The following is a 16359-nucleotide window of genomic DNA, read 5'->3' on the forward strand; positions in this document are numbered from 1 at the left end:
TGTATGGTGACATGTATGCACTACGCAAGACAGCAGGGTTTCTGTCCAGAGCTTTTGCAGGAGAGGATTTGAGCCTCTCAAGCCCTCACTCTAATGGTGTTTGATGATGATGATGATGATGGAAGAGTGTTGCGGTCAGTGGAGAGAATTTGTTTCTAGGAACGACAGTTTTAGACCTTGCGGTGAAATGGAGCAGCTCTGTTTCTAAGGACGCCAATAAATGAGAATATCATGTGGTCAACACAATGAATAACTACCTTTACTTTCCTCAGCAAGTGTCAGGTACCCTTTAGAGTTGGGTGAACTCAGGGATGTCATACAGGTCATCATGAGCGTGACATCAAAATCCAGGCCTTCACCAGGATTTGAACTCATTGTCTCTCGTTTCGGACGTTGGGTGTTTCCCCACCCTAAAACTTATTGTCGCGATTCGTCATGTGATCTGTGTTACCTTTGGCTTTCTAGTTATCAGGGTTATGTGTTCTGAACAAAGAGGTGTGGTACTTTAGAAGAAAAACTATAAACAGCTGATCAGGGTTGCGGGGCCCTATGCGAAACGGATAGCGCGGGCCCTAATTTGGGTTATGATAAGGATAATAAGTGAAAATTAAGATTTTGTATTAGAAAATAAATACATCTTTGCATTTTATTTATACTTTACCAAGTACAAAATCTATATTAAATTAACTTTACGAGTAGATAGTAGTTTTCCAACAAAAAGAGGATAAACATTCAGATCTGCCTTTTAGATTTACTATCGACTAGCAAAATATCGCTTTTGTTTTTGTTTTTTTTTATATATAAGACGTCGAGATAGATGTGGTATATATTTGTATGCCAATAACTCTTGAAGTAAATTAAGTATTTGAAGTTCTTGTTTTGGTTAAAATTCGGCTTATTAATTACATTTTTATTAAATGAAAGCTGACAATGCCTTTTTTTTAAATCGCGAGTAGCATTTACGTTTTCCATATTGAATGACACATTGAAATGACTATTTTGTCTGTTTTAAGATTTGCATCAGTTTTCAGAAGATTTTTATAATCTCAGGACATTTTCATGGCTTTTTGTTATATTTTATACTTTCATGAGAATTCCAGGAACCCTTTAATGATAAGTTAAAAATTGTTTAATTTAATAATTTACACCTAGAATATGGCGCGGGGCCTATGAAAGTGCGGGACCTACTGAGGCCGCATAGGTTGCAGTGGCCTAAGACCGGCCCTGCAGCTGATTAGAACATTAGTAAGTAGTTTCAAATAAGTCGAGTTATCTCCCTGTTAAATATTTCTTTGACTTCATATAAATACACATGCCTTCTTTTTTTAACCAAGCAATTTCTTTGTAGAAAGAATTTTACGCATGGCGTCTCTACCTCATAGAATATCACATGATAGAAAGCTTTTATTTTTTTCAGATATAAGGGAAGTAAAGATGACATTTATAAAAATGTAGTAGGTGGTAGATGAATGACTTCCCTTTGATGATGTCCTCTTTTTTTTTTCCATAACTAATGGAAGTAAGATATTTATTTTTTAAATTACCTTTCTTTACCTATCCCTTAGTCTGTTGGACCGTTGGGGAACCAAGCAAGACTCGTCGACCGTCTTTCTCCATTCCTCCCTGTCTTTTGCCGTGTTTAAAACCTCTTTCAATGGTAGCCCGTCCGTTCTTTAATGTTGTCCTCCCATCGCTTTCTCTGTCTGCTTCTGCTTCTTTTTCCTGGTACTGTTCTCTGAAGGAAGGTCTTTGCAAGCCCCGTAGATCTTATAATAGATTTTAAGCTTGCTTTTTTTTTTTACAATAGTTAGCAGGTCACCATGGGGTCCGATCGCTGCAGTATCCCTGTCTCTAATCTCTTGGTTTGTGATGCGGTCTTTGAATGTGATACCTTCTGTACTATCTCAATTCCATTGCTGGGATCCTCCTCTCTAGCTCTGCAGTCAGCGTCCAAGACTCGCAAGCATATAAATATGTAGCCTTGACCAGGGAGCGCATCTGGCTGATTTTGGTACCGAGGGCTAAGCCCTCGTCTTTCCATATTATTTTCAGTTTTTGAAAGGGCTGCTGTGAACTGTGGTATTCGAGCCAGTAGCCCTGTTGGCTATTGTTCATAATTTTTTTTCGGCATTTATTTGCATGCCATATGCTGCGGAAGTCTTGTCAATGCGCATCACCAGGTCAGCTAGTTCTTCTTCTGTCCTTGCTAGGCCATCAATGTCATCTGCGAAGCGCAAGTTAGTAATTATTCTTCCTCCAATGTTTACAGTACCTTCATAGCCCTCGAGAGCATCTTCCATTATCTTTTCAAGGAAGATATTAAAGAGTGTTGGTGAAAGTAGGCAGCCTTGTCTTACTCCAACTGTGGTTTTGAACCAGTCCCCAATATTATTGTTGAAGTACACCGCACTGGTGGCATCCTTGTAGAGGTTCTGGATAACTTTGATTATGTTTTTATTAATGTTGTACTTTTCCATTGTCGCCCAGAGTGCCCTGTGCCATACTCGATCGAAAGCTTTCTTGAAATCAATAAAGACATGGAAAAGATTCTCTTGGTGTTGGAGATATTTCTCACAGAGTATTCTGAGGTTTAGGATTTGTTCTGTTGTGCTGCGACCTTGTCTAAAGCCCGCTTGTTCTTCTGATATGATGTCGTCTGCTATCGGTTTTAGCCGGTTTAATATAATTTTTTACAGTACTTTGCTGGGATGGCTTATGAGGCTGATGGTGCGATAGTTTTGACAGAGTTGTAAATTGCCTTTCTTTGGAAGGGTTATGATGAGTGATTGGGTCCAGGGTTTGGGCCATTCTCCTGACTGCCAGATCTTGTTGCAAATCGTATAGAGTGCGTTTATTATAGTTTCTCCTCCCACCTGAAGAAGTTCACCAGGAATGTTGTCAACTCCGGCCGATTTTCCCTTTTTCAGGGCTTTTACTGCTGCTGCTACTTCCGAGCGAAGAATCGGATAGTCGTCAATGTTGGAGACTGCCGGGACATTTAGTATCTCTGTATCTCCTGAGATTTCAAAGTTATACAACTCTGAACAGTATACCGTCCAGTTCAGCATCTATTGTTAAGCATCTATTGTTTTTATCTTGTATTGTGTTGGTACTTCCATGCTTTGAGGTAGTGAGGTCCTTCACTAGTTGGTACGTTTTTTTGCTTTCATTCCTGTTAAGTCCCTTTTCAATTTCTTCACATTTATTCTCTATCCACTTTTTCTTCGCTTCTTTCACTCCCTTTCTAATTTTTTTGTTGACGCTTTTGTATTCATGGACTTATTTTGGATCGGACAACTTTTTCCTCTTAGCTACCGTCGCTTGTCGCTTGGTGTATATCCTCTGTTACCCTAATGTTACCCTAATGTTTCCAGGGCTGTGTCTGTTTCTGCTGTGTTTAGCATTTTGACTTATGTGTCGATATCCTGGTCATTAGAGTCCGAGATATTGAGGGCTGCAAAGCGTCCTCCTACTCGTGCCTCGAATATGGCAGCACTTTGGGGGGGGGGGGGGGGAAGGGTCTTTAAGCTTATCCAGAAAATTTTATCCTAATTTTTTTTTAAATATGTAGTGTAAAATGGTGATAATCGAATGATTTCCTTTTACATTTATTTGTTCGTATTTAATTGATTGGAAGGTCTACTCTAAACCTCATCCCATATGGTTTCCTCATCCCTTATGCTAGGACAAATTTGTACAAAAACTCCTTCTTCCCTAATGTTATTAGAGCATGGAATGGTTTGCCTGAGCTAGCCAGGAAAACCAGTGACTTGGCAGAATTTAGGTCATTGGTTAATATGCATGACTGAATGCATGACGCGTAGGACGTAATTCTTTTTTTGAAGTAATGTCTATATTATATAAGATAAGATAAGAACCGTTAAAATAATAGAAAAAAATTTTAAGGAAAAATCTAGTTTCTTGTTGTTGCTGGATTTCCTGTTGCGGTTACATTGTCACTTTATTTATGCTCATTTTTTGTTTTTTGTTTAACATGTTTCAGACATTCCTAGCGTTACTAGTCATAGTCGGAACCTCCCGGTAGATGGCAGCAGGCAGGGTTAGAACCCGTAACCATAGACACGACAGTTCATAGAACATACCACATGACCAGGAAATCACTCGTTTGTCACAATAATAATAACATAAAAGATAGCATTAAGAGTTAATATGAACACTCTTTCGATATTTTCGAACTCTTAGTCTGCCACTGTGGGTCTTTTTAGGCAACCAAAGCAGGTCAAAGTAATATTTGAAAGTTGAAAGTACTTTTCACGAAAATGAAATGCAATTAAAATACAGTTACTATTATTTGTTAGTAACATGAATTTCTCAATAATGAACTAGTCTAATAGTAGATGTTACAATAAAGAAGAATGCTTTCCATCCTTCCATTCTTTTTTTTTTTGTCTTCCCATCGCTTTTCTGTCTGCCTCTTCTTTCTTTTTTTCTGGTACAGTTCCATGAAGGAAGGTCTTTGCGAGCCCCGAAGGTCTTGTAATATGGCCATAGATTTTTAGCTTGCGTTTTTTACGGTAGTTAGCAGGTCATCATGGGGGCCAACCTTAATATATATTCTATATATATAATATACATAATCATTTGTCTGTGTGTGTACTACCATTTTTTTTGGCAGCAGTCGAATTAACAATTAGTTGACACAACTGTGAAGTCGTCTGATTTACTTCAAGTCTGCATCCAGCTGAGCGCATTAATCTGATTTTGTTTTAGTGTACGTATGTGTGCTTGTGTGTGTGTGTGTTACTGCGTAAATGCGTGCATGGTCGAGGGTATTTACACTCAAAAGCGTGTGGGTAAGATTAAGACCCCCACCCCCACGGCCCCTCCCTACATTGTGACAGATGTGAGCGATTCGATTTGGAAACTCACTGATACGTCTCCGTACGTGGCAGAGTGAAATGGTTGCAGGGCCTCTAAGAAAGTGTGTTTTTAAGAACGTCACAGGTATTGACCGACCGTGAACATAGACACACAAACACTGAAGTGGGAGAAATAAGAGCTTTTTTGGGGGAGGTGTGTGTGTGTGTTCGACACGTCATTATAATATTTCGTCCACTGTGCTCATCAATTTGATTGATTCTTTAATTTGATTCTGGATTCTGACGACTGCCAATTTTAGTTTTTACTAATAAAAAAAAACTAGCAGTGTCAAACATTACTTGATATTGTGATGTGAATGTTTGTATTCATATCCATATAAGAAAATATAAGAAAAATGAAATCACTAAAGCTTTTGAGGTGTAATAATTAATAACAGTATATAATTGTTTTAACTGAGGATTTTGTGCTGATAAACTTCCATAGATATTGGATATGTACAAATGATACTTAGATGTGAGATTTCTAAAGGATAACAGAAGACAGATATATGTGTGAAAACTTTTCTGTAAAGTGTCTATGATGGGTCGGTCATTCTCACCCAAAACTGTTGTCAACTATGCTGCGCTGGGTTTCTTGGTTTTACTGGGTTACAAAATATTTCTAAGTGGCAATGGCAAAGTAAGTAGACATAATGATACTTGGGGTTTTGTTGACCAAGTGTATTGTAGAGTTTCAATGTGTATATAATTCCGCAGTATGGCCCTATTGATACGATCTATGAAAAATGTATTTGAACCTTTTTTTTCTTGTTCTATATTTGGTGATCAACTACTGACTAAAGAACTCTACACGTCTTTCTATCACTCTTTCTCCTCAACTTTTACTTTCTCTCCCCTTTATGTAAAATAAAAAGTAAAGTCTGTCTAAAGTATAAAGACACACCTTGCGATCTATAGGGCAGATGTTCATATGTTTCAGTGGCCCACGGTTTTACGAGGGTGTCATGTGGCCAGCACAACGACCAACCGCCTTAACCTTTCTCCAACTAATGTCAGGTACCCATTAGAGCTGGGCGGGCTCAGAGGCGCCCTAGATCCCGGAATTTAAAATCCTAGCCTTCACCAGGATTCGAACTCGGGAATTCGGTACAGAAGCCAAACGCTTTAACGCTCAACCACCGCGCCTCCTCTCCCCTTTATATCAACATTTATTTCTATACCTTTTTTTCTCCCAGTGTCACTGCATCTTCTTACGTAACATTGTTTCATATTGGTCGCGATGATTTGCAAATAGCTGGATACGCGTTTCACACACTTTTTCTACAACGGAACATTTCGCATATACTGAATATTTAGCGTAACACTTCGCACATTCTGAATATTTAGCGGAACACTTTGCTTATTTTTAAAGAGAACAATTCACGTAGTGGCCTACTAGTTAAATATTCCATTAGTTCCTGGAACACCTATTCAGGCCTCGCGGAACACTAGGGTTCCGCGGAACACAGTTTGGGAAACACTGAGTCCTAGACACTATATTTATTATAATTATTTTTTTTAGGTCAGCCAGCTCAACCATTATCTCGCTGTTAAGGGCGTGCAAAATGTGCGACCGAAGTGGATTGGCGATTTTCTTTTTCTTTCAAGCTTTGAGCCAATCTTTTAGCCAATCTTTGAGCCAATCTTTGGACCAAGAATTCTTGGGGTCGAGCTTGCAGAGTTGTAAAGCGCGTAGCTTCCTTCACAATTTTGGACTCGGACGAAGACTTGAATTTCGGGCCTCGGGATTTTAGGACGCCCCTGAATCCCCCAAATTTCTATGAGTACCTGAAATTAGTCGTGGCAAATAAAGGCGGATGAGCGTTGTGCTGACTACATAGCACCCACGTTGACCATCGACCATAACGACATGTGAGGCTTACATCATAGCTATTTTTAATAAACCGAGCGACTGACTGACTTTGATGAGGTCTCTATTGTGTAGCATTGATTGTAAAAGTCACTTGATTTTTTATTGCACACAATATTTATTATTCCATGCACTTTTTTTAATGGTGTTACATAAATTTTCGCTTACCACTTCTGACTAGTAATAAATATTATTTCTCCAGATAAAATGCAGGAAATCGCTCGGCTCATAACGCATTCGCTAGGTACAGGGGCAGGGATTTTTAAATGACCTTTTAAAAACCAATTTACCCTTGACAATGTGCACAGGACCCCAGCATTTCTAAGTCCAAACTTGAAGTAGGAAATAAATCTAGTCTCTTTGTCAATTTACTTTATCTCAATGTATGAAAACTATTTGAACATGTTGCTCCATTTTGTTCGTTTGTCAGGACACTAAAGATCCTTTCAGAGACACAAAACTTTCACATCCCAAGAACATTCACGGGAGATCAGATCACGAAGATGGTGCGGTACTTCCTGGAGCCGAACACTTGGAACAGGTGAGTCAACTTTTTAAAAAATTCTTGTTAGAAAGGTGGCCACTCTGATCTCCTCTGTTTCCTCCGCCAATTTAGTGGCGAACTCATAGTTTCGCCAGCTCCGGTGAAACTTTTGCCAATCTGCGGCCATGTTACCTTCTACCTCGAGCAGCTCGGGTACAGGAAGGAAATTTCTAGCCGCCATTGTCTGGCGTAGCCCTGTAATGTTCACATATAACTTTCACTTGCACCTATCCTTTGACCTGCTGTACCGTTGGGGCACTACACAAGATCTGTCAACCTTCTTTCTCCATTCTTATCTCTCATTTGTCTTTGATATAATTTCATTTGGATTTTCTTTCTTAAAATATTGAAGCCTGCCTGGGTGGACCACTTCGGGGGCCGATTTTGAGTTCATATTTCCACACAAACTGCCTTTGTAATTTTGTTTATATTTGGCTATGGATTCAATGCTATCGTTTAGGTTACATACAACTCATTTATTTATGATTAATACAAATGTGAGGTTACTGTTACTATCGAGACATTGTTATTAACATTTATTGTATGCATGCATTTTGCTGTAAATTATCTGTTGATTTAATGACAAATTAGTCCTTTTCTGCATATGTTCTTCTATTTTAAAAATGCACAATGACTTTTAGAACCTATTACAGTCTAGCAAATGTAAGATTTGCCATGACATTAACAAGCATTTACATAGCTAATTCTAATATGTAATTTCATGAATTGCCTCCCCTAGAAAGCTGATGTTGATAAAGAAATCGATGTTGGAGACATCCCTAAAGATCTAGAGAAAAAATCAGGGGAAGATAAGCTTCAGGAAAAAGAAAAAGCAAGTACATGTATATTTATGACCATTTAAGCTCATACGATTATCTTCTCTTACCTTGTTTTATGATCAGTTATATAAAAACCAATCGTAAACAAACAACATTTATAGCCACGTGATTCTCTATACAAATTATGTAATTCATAAAGGCTATCACGTGATAAGTATTTTTCATTGTTTTATCAATATTATGACGATGATACATGTGTTTATTTACGACTGGTGAATGAGGTCCATTGTATATTCTACATTGGCTACCTTTGATGTATTATTATTAATAGAAAAACGCTTCTATTGCTAGTTGAGTCTAAGGGAGTTAATCTATGATGTTATCGTTACTTTAACATTGGCAATTGATATTATAGTCTATCAACAAATCAACCGACACGACTATACACCATAGATTCAAAACAGAAGTACATTTGAAAACTGTATTAACATTTTGTAAGCCTCAAACAGTTGAAGTTTTTGACTATCATGGCTGCATTGTTAAGCGATGTCAACCACAACACCAGCCACCTCCTTCCTTCCCATGTCCAGCATGGCTAGTGTCAGCTCTAGTTTTAACTTAGATAAACAATAAAAAAAATGGAATTTTGATCAAATTTTCAACAACCACCTGTATTTTTAAATGTTTGTAGCTGATCAAAAAAAAAAAACAAAAAACTCGTGGCTGAGACGTCCTTTTCTTTAGATACAAAAATGTTAATATTTAATATTCGAAAAGTCGATTGCACTCAAGTACAGGGTCCTTCGGGTCTATCGCAATATTGCTGTTGCATTAAATTCTATGCAGATTTTCTTTCTTTGCTGACGGCTTCTTTGACTTGTAGCTTGAAAGATCGCCACTTAAAGCTCCTCGACATGAGAAACTATCATGGGCTAGCAATGCCTAGCATTAGCCTGTCATGAGTATTGAATCCGTATTCTTGAAGTAACCCTTGAGAGAATCTTCATAGCTCTCGATGTCGGAAATCCCAAGATCTTTTTCTGTTTTACATGTTTCGGATGTTCTTTCAGAGTTGAAGATTGTTTACTTCCTAGTCCAAACCTCCCGCAGGACGACGGGGGATGGGAGCGGGCAGGGTTTGAACCCGGGACCATCGATAAATCCAAACGACAGTCCAGCGCTCAAATCGCACGACCAGGCAGCCATCTGTTCATCTCTATTGAAAACGGGTTCCAGTGTACACAATTTGCTTAGGAATTCGAGCATTAGATATGCGAACTTCATATCAAAGCCATCATAGTTGGGACTATTTGAACTATGAGATGGGTACTGTGCATCTATAACGTGGAGAATGTCCCACTTCGGTATGTCTAGAGTCTAGACTAACTCCCTATTTGCTCTTGAATTTGTGAGCTCTTTAACTCCGTGTTTCGCGGAGTAATTGATGACGAACATTCTTCCGCCTTGAAAATTAAATGTGACGTTTTGTCTTGGCGTGTGCCAGCTTAACTAAGTCGGACTAACCTCTATTCACACTTTAGGAATTTATTCAGAAAGACTTACAGAAAACAGAAAAACCTCAACAGAAGCCAAAAAAAGAATTTTTCGAAGATGGCGTGGACTGGGAGCTGGAGAAGGAGATGGCGAAAAAAAGATCCGAGTTTTTTAAAGCTGTGAGGGCCAGGGAACAGCCGATCGAGGAACACGAATTCAAGGTAACTTGGAAAGTATTAAAAAATAGTTCTTAAATGCACTAAAATATTATTTTGAAAAAAAATTATTAGATGTTTTTATGTATCTGTCTACATGAGTATCTCGTATTTATTTGAGTTTTGGGTGTTGCGTGTTCAAACTATTAAATATAAAGTTACATTTTTATTTCTAAATGCTATACAAAAATAGGGTTCCACAGCCATGTGAAAAAGTGTTCGAGATAAACCATAGTCGTTCTACGACTGAAAGAAGGCCAATATATATATATACATAAAATTAAATTCCCTACTTCCATTGAAGCGTGGCACTGTCTGCCTGACTTTGCTAATGACTTAGTCAAGTTTAAGTCTCTCATTAACTTAATTGCTTGAGTAGATTGACACACATGTCTACGTGTAGAACGTACCTATCGTTTTGTAAGAACTATCTGAAACTTTTGAGATGAATATAAATAAAGACTTCAATACTTAGAGTAATACAGATAGTGCATGAAACAGAACTTATAGATAATTGAATGAAATAGAACTTATAGATAATTGAATGGAATAGAACTCATAGATAATTGAATGAAATAGAACTTATGGATAATTGAATGAAATAGAACTTATAGATAATTGAATGAAATAGAACTTATAGATAATTGAATGAAATAGAACTTATAGATAATTGAATGACATTGAATCCCTAGATAATTGAATGAAACAGAACTTATTGATAATAGAATGAAACAGAACTTATAGATAATTGCATGAAATAGAACTTATAGATAATTGAATGAAATAGAACTTATAGATAATTGATCGAAATAGAACTTATAGATAATTGAATGACATTGAATCCCTAGATAATTGAATGAAATAGAATATTAGAACTTATAGATAATTGAATGAAATAGATTAACTGTCTGTTTGTCTGATAAAACGTTTAATCACCTTATTTCTTCCACACCATTTCTCGGATGAGGTTGAAATTTTGCCCAATTATTCATTGGCGAACATATTACACGAATCAATAAAAGAAAATTAGCCACATAGTCGATTAGTTACAGTTTATTTATTATTTTTGTTCGATACCAACAAGGGAATTAATCCTCCAGTGTTCACAGATATAGTGACTTATCTCAGGTTGTGTCCCCTTAAATAATTGTACAAGTCATTTCTCCCATACCCATTCTCGAATCAAGTTGAAACTTTAAACAATTAATTATTTTTCTTATCGAAAAATGAATCAATTAAAAAAATAAACAATTAGTCAATGCATCATTTTGTATTTTTTTTTTCTATATCAAAAAGGAAAATAACTTCTACATCATTGAGATATATTGTTGTAAATGTGGAGTTCTTTCCCTTGGATAAGAATATTTTTTTAAAGGAATTTTATTTATATATATTTTTTTTTTTAATTATTACCCCATCCTGCCTATTCTCCAGTGACGTATACACTAGTGTGAGTAACGTTCTTCGCGCATCTTTCATGCTACAGTATGTCTACACTAGTGCTGGGGAAGGGGTTATCTGGGGAACATGCTGCCTTTAAGTGCTCAGGATATACGATTCAGCTCGAGTTAGGGATTCCCACTCAAGCCCTCTTGACAGTGAGCCATGCTGTATAGGCCGTTCAGGCACATATTTATCGGGGGACAGGGGGTGCGGGGTGTCACGAGTCGAGTCTGTGACCTATTTCGACCAAATTCTAGAAGCGAGGTCAAACCAGTGCAAGTGTCCAGCGTAAACAAGTTAATTTTAGGTATTCAATCAAAGAAAGGGGTTAAGGAAAAAAATAGCACACGTCTGCTTCTAGAAGGTCAAAGTTACTAAATTAATTATAGGAGAAGTTTCCATGATTCTGGAATGTACGATTTAAAAAAGTATAAATTGGGGGAAAGTCAGTTAGAAGGGGTCCTCGCATAGTAGTAGTTCTTGTAGAGCGATGGTCCTCGCTTAGTCCTCACTTATTAATAGTTTGGTAGAGTGATATTAGCGGGTCCATTAATTAAAGTTTTATTAGTTGAAGTAATATTATTAGTTGAAGTTGAATGTTATACTAAGAGAAGTTTCGTGTATCTTTAAGTTTTATTTATGAAGTATCAAGTCAAGTTGTTATTGAATTGAGAAGTTAATTTTATGTGAAAGTTGAAGAAGTTATTAAAGAAGTTTTAAGAAAATACAGAGAGATGTTTCTTTCTTCACTTCATATGAATTTATCAACTTATTAATACAATCCTTTGCCTGTTCGTCACAGGGGTGTCTGTTGAGCTTTACATATTTATACCAAATCTACAATGAATCAAATTCGACATTTTGTTGTGCTCCCACAGAACATGCACGAGTCTGATGACCATTTCGCCTTCGTGACAGCAGCCTCTCACTCCACGTACCTCGCTGTCCTTCAGTTTGTCTACTCTGTCCAGTATTTCTACCCCGAGAGTAAGATAGCCATTTACGACATTGGCTTAACATCAGACGAGAGGCAATTCGTAAGTTGAGCTGACAAGTTTTTTTTATTTCAAACGAGTAGTCCCTTGCTACAAAGAAAACTTCAAAGGAATTTGTTTCCATCAAGGGAAAGAATACGGTCGATTATTTTTTGTTTTATATAAATAAAACACATTTAAACAACTAAATAAAACGTCAGAACAGTTCTAGGTCTAATATAATTAACAATTGTAGCATTCTAGCTCTAACATATCAAACTAAACTATCAATGTCTTATTTCTATTTGAAAAATTTTGAATAAATATGAATTGTAATGTACTACACCTTAAATTCATAACATTGCAGAGAAGATATATTGGGTCTATGTTATAATTTGGTATGTGGAAATAACACCATTCCATAAAATTAACTTTCAGGTGTCAACTTCACCTCTTGAATTTGAGTGAGACATCTTATGGATGAACATTTCTTTAAAACTGCTTTGTACTATGTAAACTGTAAAGCGCTCAATTGTGTAACCAATTTCCTTTGGAAAACATAGACACATTATTGTTAGGCCCATTATTCCATGCGAAGCTGCTATTCCTCTATTTAAAAACACAGACATATTCACACACACAGCTAGAAAAAAACACACGCACAGATACACACACACAAACTATATGACTCTGTACCTCTAAATGAGGGGGCGCTGTGGTTGAAGCTTCCGAACATAGGGTCCCAGGTTCGAATCTCGCTGAAGACTGGGATTTTGAATTTTGGGATTCCTAGGGCGCACCCAGCTGTAATGGATATTTGACTTTAGTTGGGGTTGGTCGTTGTGCTGACCACATGACACCCTGCTCGTTAACCGTTGGCCATAGAAGCAGATGACCCTAACATCATCTGCCCCATAGATCGCAAGGTCTAAATGGGAAACTAATTTCACTCTTAAGTCATCACAATCTGTATTCAACCTGTAGCTAGCACACCCTACAATTGTAGGCTTAGGTAGCTAGAGGGTTAATTGTTAGTGTTTCGTAAATGTAGTCTTTAAGTCACTAATTAAAAGATTCCAATGTGTACAGATTGACTCTCTGTGTGGAGCCGAAGTGGTCAGTATGTGGCTGCATGTCTGGCCAGAAAGCCTGTATAAAAACAGACACATCGTCTGGAGACCCTTGTTGCTGCAGGTAATAATTAGATATATACACACATAGGATACCATAATGTTCATTATTAAACAAACGAGTATAGTTTATATTAGAGAAATGAGGTGAGACTCTTCACTGTCCCCAAGTCTTTCACATTTGCTTCCAAATCGAGGCGCCATTCATTCTTATTTAGATTGCCCAACTGTTTATGTTTTAGTTTGATATGACTGGTTTCATTGTTGCAGTTCGCCACGGCAAAGTTCGGACATTTCATCTACGTAGAACCTGGGAGGTTCATCTACAAGCAGTCCATCAAAGAGTACATTCAACACAGCAGGATGCATGGCTTGACCATAGGAGGGAAGCAGTTAAAGTACAGCAGTTTTGTGGTTACTAGTCCGCACATGTACTCATTTTTAGGAGTAAGTACTTATCAGTAGATTGTTGCGTGGCTCTCTTTCTTAAGTGAAGACAAAACAGCTAGCACCAACTCTTCTCTCTCTCTCTTTGCTCTCTCTCATTTTGCTCTCCCTCTCTCTCTCTTTACTCTCTCTCACTCTCCCTTTACTCTCTCCCTTTACTCTCTCTCTTTACTCTTTCTTTCTATCTTAGCTTTCTTTCTTTGCTCTCTCCCATTTTGCTCTCCCTCTCTCTCTCTCTTTACTCTCTCTCTCTCTCTTTACTCTTTCTTTCTATCTTAGCTTTCTCTCTTTGCTCTCTCATTTTGCTCTCTCTCTCTCTCTTTACTCTTTCTTTCTATCTTAGCTTTCTCTCTTTGCTCTCTCATTTTGCTCTCTCTCTCTCTCTCTTTACTCTTTCTTTCTATCTTAGCTTTCTCTCTTTGCTCTCTCATTTTGCTCTCTCTCTCTCTTTACTCTCTCTCTCTTTACTCTTTCTCTCTCTTTACTCTTTCTTTCTATCTTAGCTTTCTTTCTTTGCTCTCTCTCTCTTTACTCTCTCTCTCTCTCTTTACTCTCTCTCTCTATCTTTACTCTTTCTTTCTATCTTAGTTTTCTCTCTTTGCTCTCTCTCTCTCTTTAATCTCTCTCTCTCTTAGCTTTCTTTCTTTGCTTTCTCTCTCTCTCTCTGATCTCTCTATTTGCTCTCCCTCTCTCTCTTTACTCTTTCTTTCTATCTTAGCGTTCTCTCTTTGTTCTCTCTCTTTACTCTCTCTCTCTCTCTCTCTCTCTCTTTGCTCTCTCTCTACTTGCTTTCTCTCACTTTGTTCTCTCTCACTTTGCTTTCTTTCTCTCTCTCTCTTTGCTCTCTCTCTTTCTCTCTCTTTCTCTCTCTCTCTCTTTGCTCTCTCTCTTTGCTCTATCTCTCTTTTTCTCTTCTCTTCTCTCTTTTTTTTTTTTTTTTGCTTCAAAGGCATCCCCATTATTCCGTTGACCGTTGAGTGGATTTCTCCCAACAGACAGAAATGGACTGGAAGCTCTTAAACTCAAGTCCTGCCTGAAGTTCCACAGTGGCGGCGTCCAATACTACGATTGGGTCGGGTCATTATACGCCTCACGCTGCGGGTCCCGCTCACTCTCTATGAGGAAAGCGTTGGACTGAGTTGTCAGGTCTCGTTTCCATCCCCTTCCCGTGTAAGTTTTTTTAAAAAAGCTCACCCGGGGTAATCCGCCGGAGGCCTGGTTCGCTACCTGCTGTTCCCTTATTGACTTCCACTATCATCCGTTTCCAAGGAGGCGCCTGTCTGATGCCAAGGAAGCAGGACCAGTGACGCCACTGAGCAGGACTACCCACTATACTACACACCAGAAGTTTAAACACTTGAACATAAACAAGAAATGGATGCTTTCCTATTTAAAGCCTTTGCAATTAGATATCTATTTTGATTTTGTTTGTTTTTTGCAGACAGACGAGAAGAAACTCAAGAAAGTCCCCCACTTTGACTTCACCCTGATAGTCATGCACAGCACCAAAAGGGTGAACAACTTCTTCATGCGCTACCTCGTTTCCTGCACCCTGGAGGAGTACTGCATCGCCCCACCCGGGGCACAGTCCAAGTGTGACCTCCACCTGGGCAACAAGCGGTATGGCAACTGCCACCGGTACGACGAGTCCGCCATCAACCTGATCCTCAACAAGTGGCACGACTACAAGCCCAAGGAGTACCTGATGAAAGACGTCATCACCAAGTACCACGATGGCAAGGACATGTCAAAGAAGGTCAAGGTCTGCAACGCGAGTGAAAAAGTAGAAATTTAATAACTGTTTTTGTTTCGTGTATGGTTCGTCTCTTCCGATACATTTATATTCCTTATTTTATATATGACTGTACATATTAAGAAATTTTATGCTGATATTGTGAGAAATAGATTTGACTGAATATGACTGATGCGTTTTTTTCAAATATTTTGTTGGACTAATTTTTTCGCTCATTATATGACTTGAATACTTCTCAAACAATAATTAATAAAATTATTGTTGTTGGTATGCATTTTTAGAGTTATGTTCATTGATCTTTGGTAGTAATGTCCCTTGTCGGAACAAATTAGATGATTTGACAATAACATGCAAGGCCTACTATTTAGTTATTCACCCGGTAGTTTCTCCTTACAAAAAAAAAAAAAGCATATAGAATGCATGTGGAGGGAGATGGTGACCAAGAAAGCTATGGACACCAAAAAAAACATGGGTCTCAGGTCTGAAAGAAAAGCGGAAGTCCACCTTAACCTGTGATATATGTGGTCTGGAATGTCTTTCCGAAATAGAGACCCACACAGTCACATAAAAAAAGTGTTCTACCAGATAAACGAAAGTCGTTAAGACTAAAAGAGGCAAACACACACAAGAAGATCGCATGACTGCTTTATTAAGTACTGGCGTATATGAACAGCAGGGTGCTTGCAGCCCCAGTGCCGCCAACAAGATCTTGAGGGCGCCTGTCTTTGACGTAGTTGGCAGCGGCAGTGGCGTGGGCGTCGTCCAGTGGAGCCATTGCAGCATAACAGAAAGCTTGCCAACCCTGAGAATAAGAAGAAGAGGAAATAACT

General features: G+C 38.1%; 2 protein-coding genes across 2 annotated transcripts in view; one reads left to right on the forward strand and one right to left on the reverse strand.

The window, feature by feature from the left end:
* The first annotated feature begins 4916 nt into the window (after positions 1 to 4916).
* LOC106078775 (uncharacterized) lies at positions 4917 to 15697 on the forward strand. The gene is made up of 8 exons (XM_013239786.2): positions 4917 to 5520; positions 7181 to 7291; positions 8034 to 8126; positions 9615 to 9788; positions 12104 to 12262; positions 13289 to 13393; positions 13600 to 13776; positions 15218 to 15697. Exons 1-8 carry the CDS (start codon positions 5419 to 5421, stop codon positions 15569 to 15571), a joined length of 1275 nt encoding a protein of 424 aa, XP_013095240.2. The 5' UTR covers positions 4917 to 5418; the 3' UTR covers positions 15572 to 15697.
* Positions 15698 to 16157: 460 nt separating this feature from the next.
* The window catches only part of LOC106053486 (uncharacterized), a 34984-nt gene continuing 34782 nt past the window's right edge, over positions 16158 to 16359 (reverse strand). Inside the window, exon 18 of the mRNA XM_056012565.1 lies at positions 16158 to 16331. Within this exon, the coding sequence (XP_055868540.1) occupies positions 16179 to 16331 (153 nt within the window). The 3' untranslated portion in view covers positions 16158 to 16178. The remainder of the gene's footprint in view (positions 16332 to 16359) is intronic.

The sequence above is a fragment of the Biomphalaria glabrata genome, chromosome 15 (genome assembly GCF_947242115.1).
Source record: "Biomphalaria glabrata chromosome 15, xgBioGlab47.1, whole genome shotgun sequence".
NCBI classification, from domain to species: Eukaryota; Metazoa; Mollusca; class Gastropoda; family Planorbidae; genus Biomphalaria; species Biomphalaria glabrata.

What these genes read in the sequence shown, in the direction of transcription:
- LOC106078775 (XM_013239786.2), top strand. Translation starts at nt 5,419, where the DNA reads ATGATGGGTCGGTCATTCTCACCCAAAACTGTTGTCAACTATGCTGCG. An exon ending in TTCTAAGTGGCAATGGCAAA is followed by an intron (nt 5,521 to 7,180) that starts GTAAGTAGACAT and finishes TTCGTTTGTCAG; the next exon opens with GACACTAAAGATCCTTTCAG. An exon ending in CATCAGACGAGAGGCAATTC is followed by an intron (nt 12,263 to 13,288) that starts GTAAGTTGAGCT and finishes CAATGTGTACAG; the next exon opens with ATTGACTCTCTGTGTGGAGC.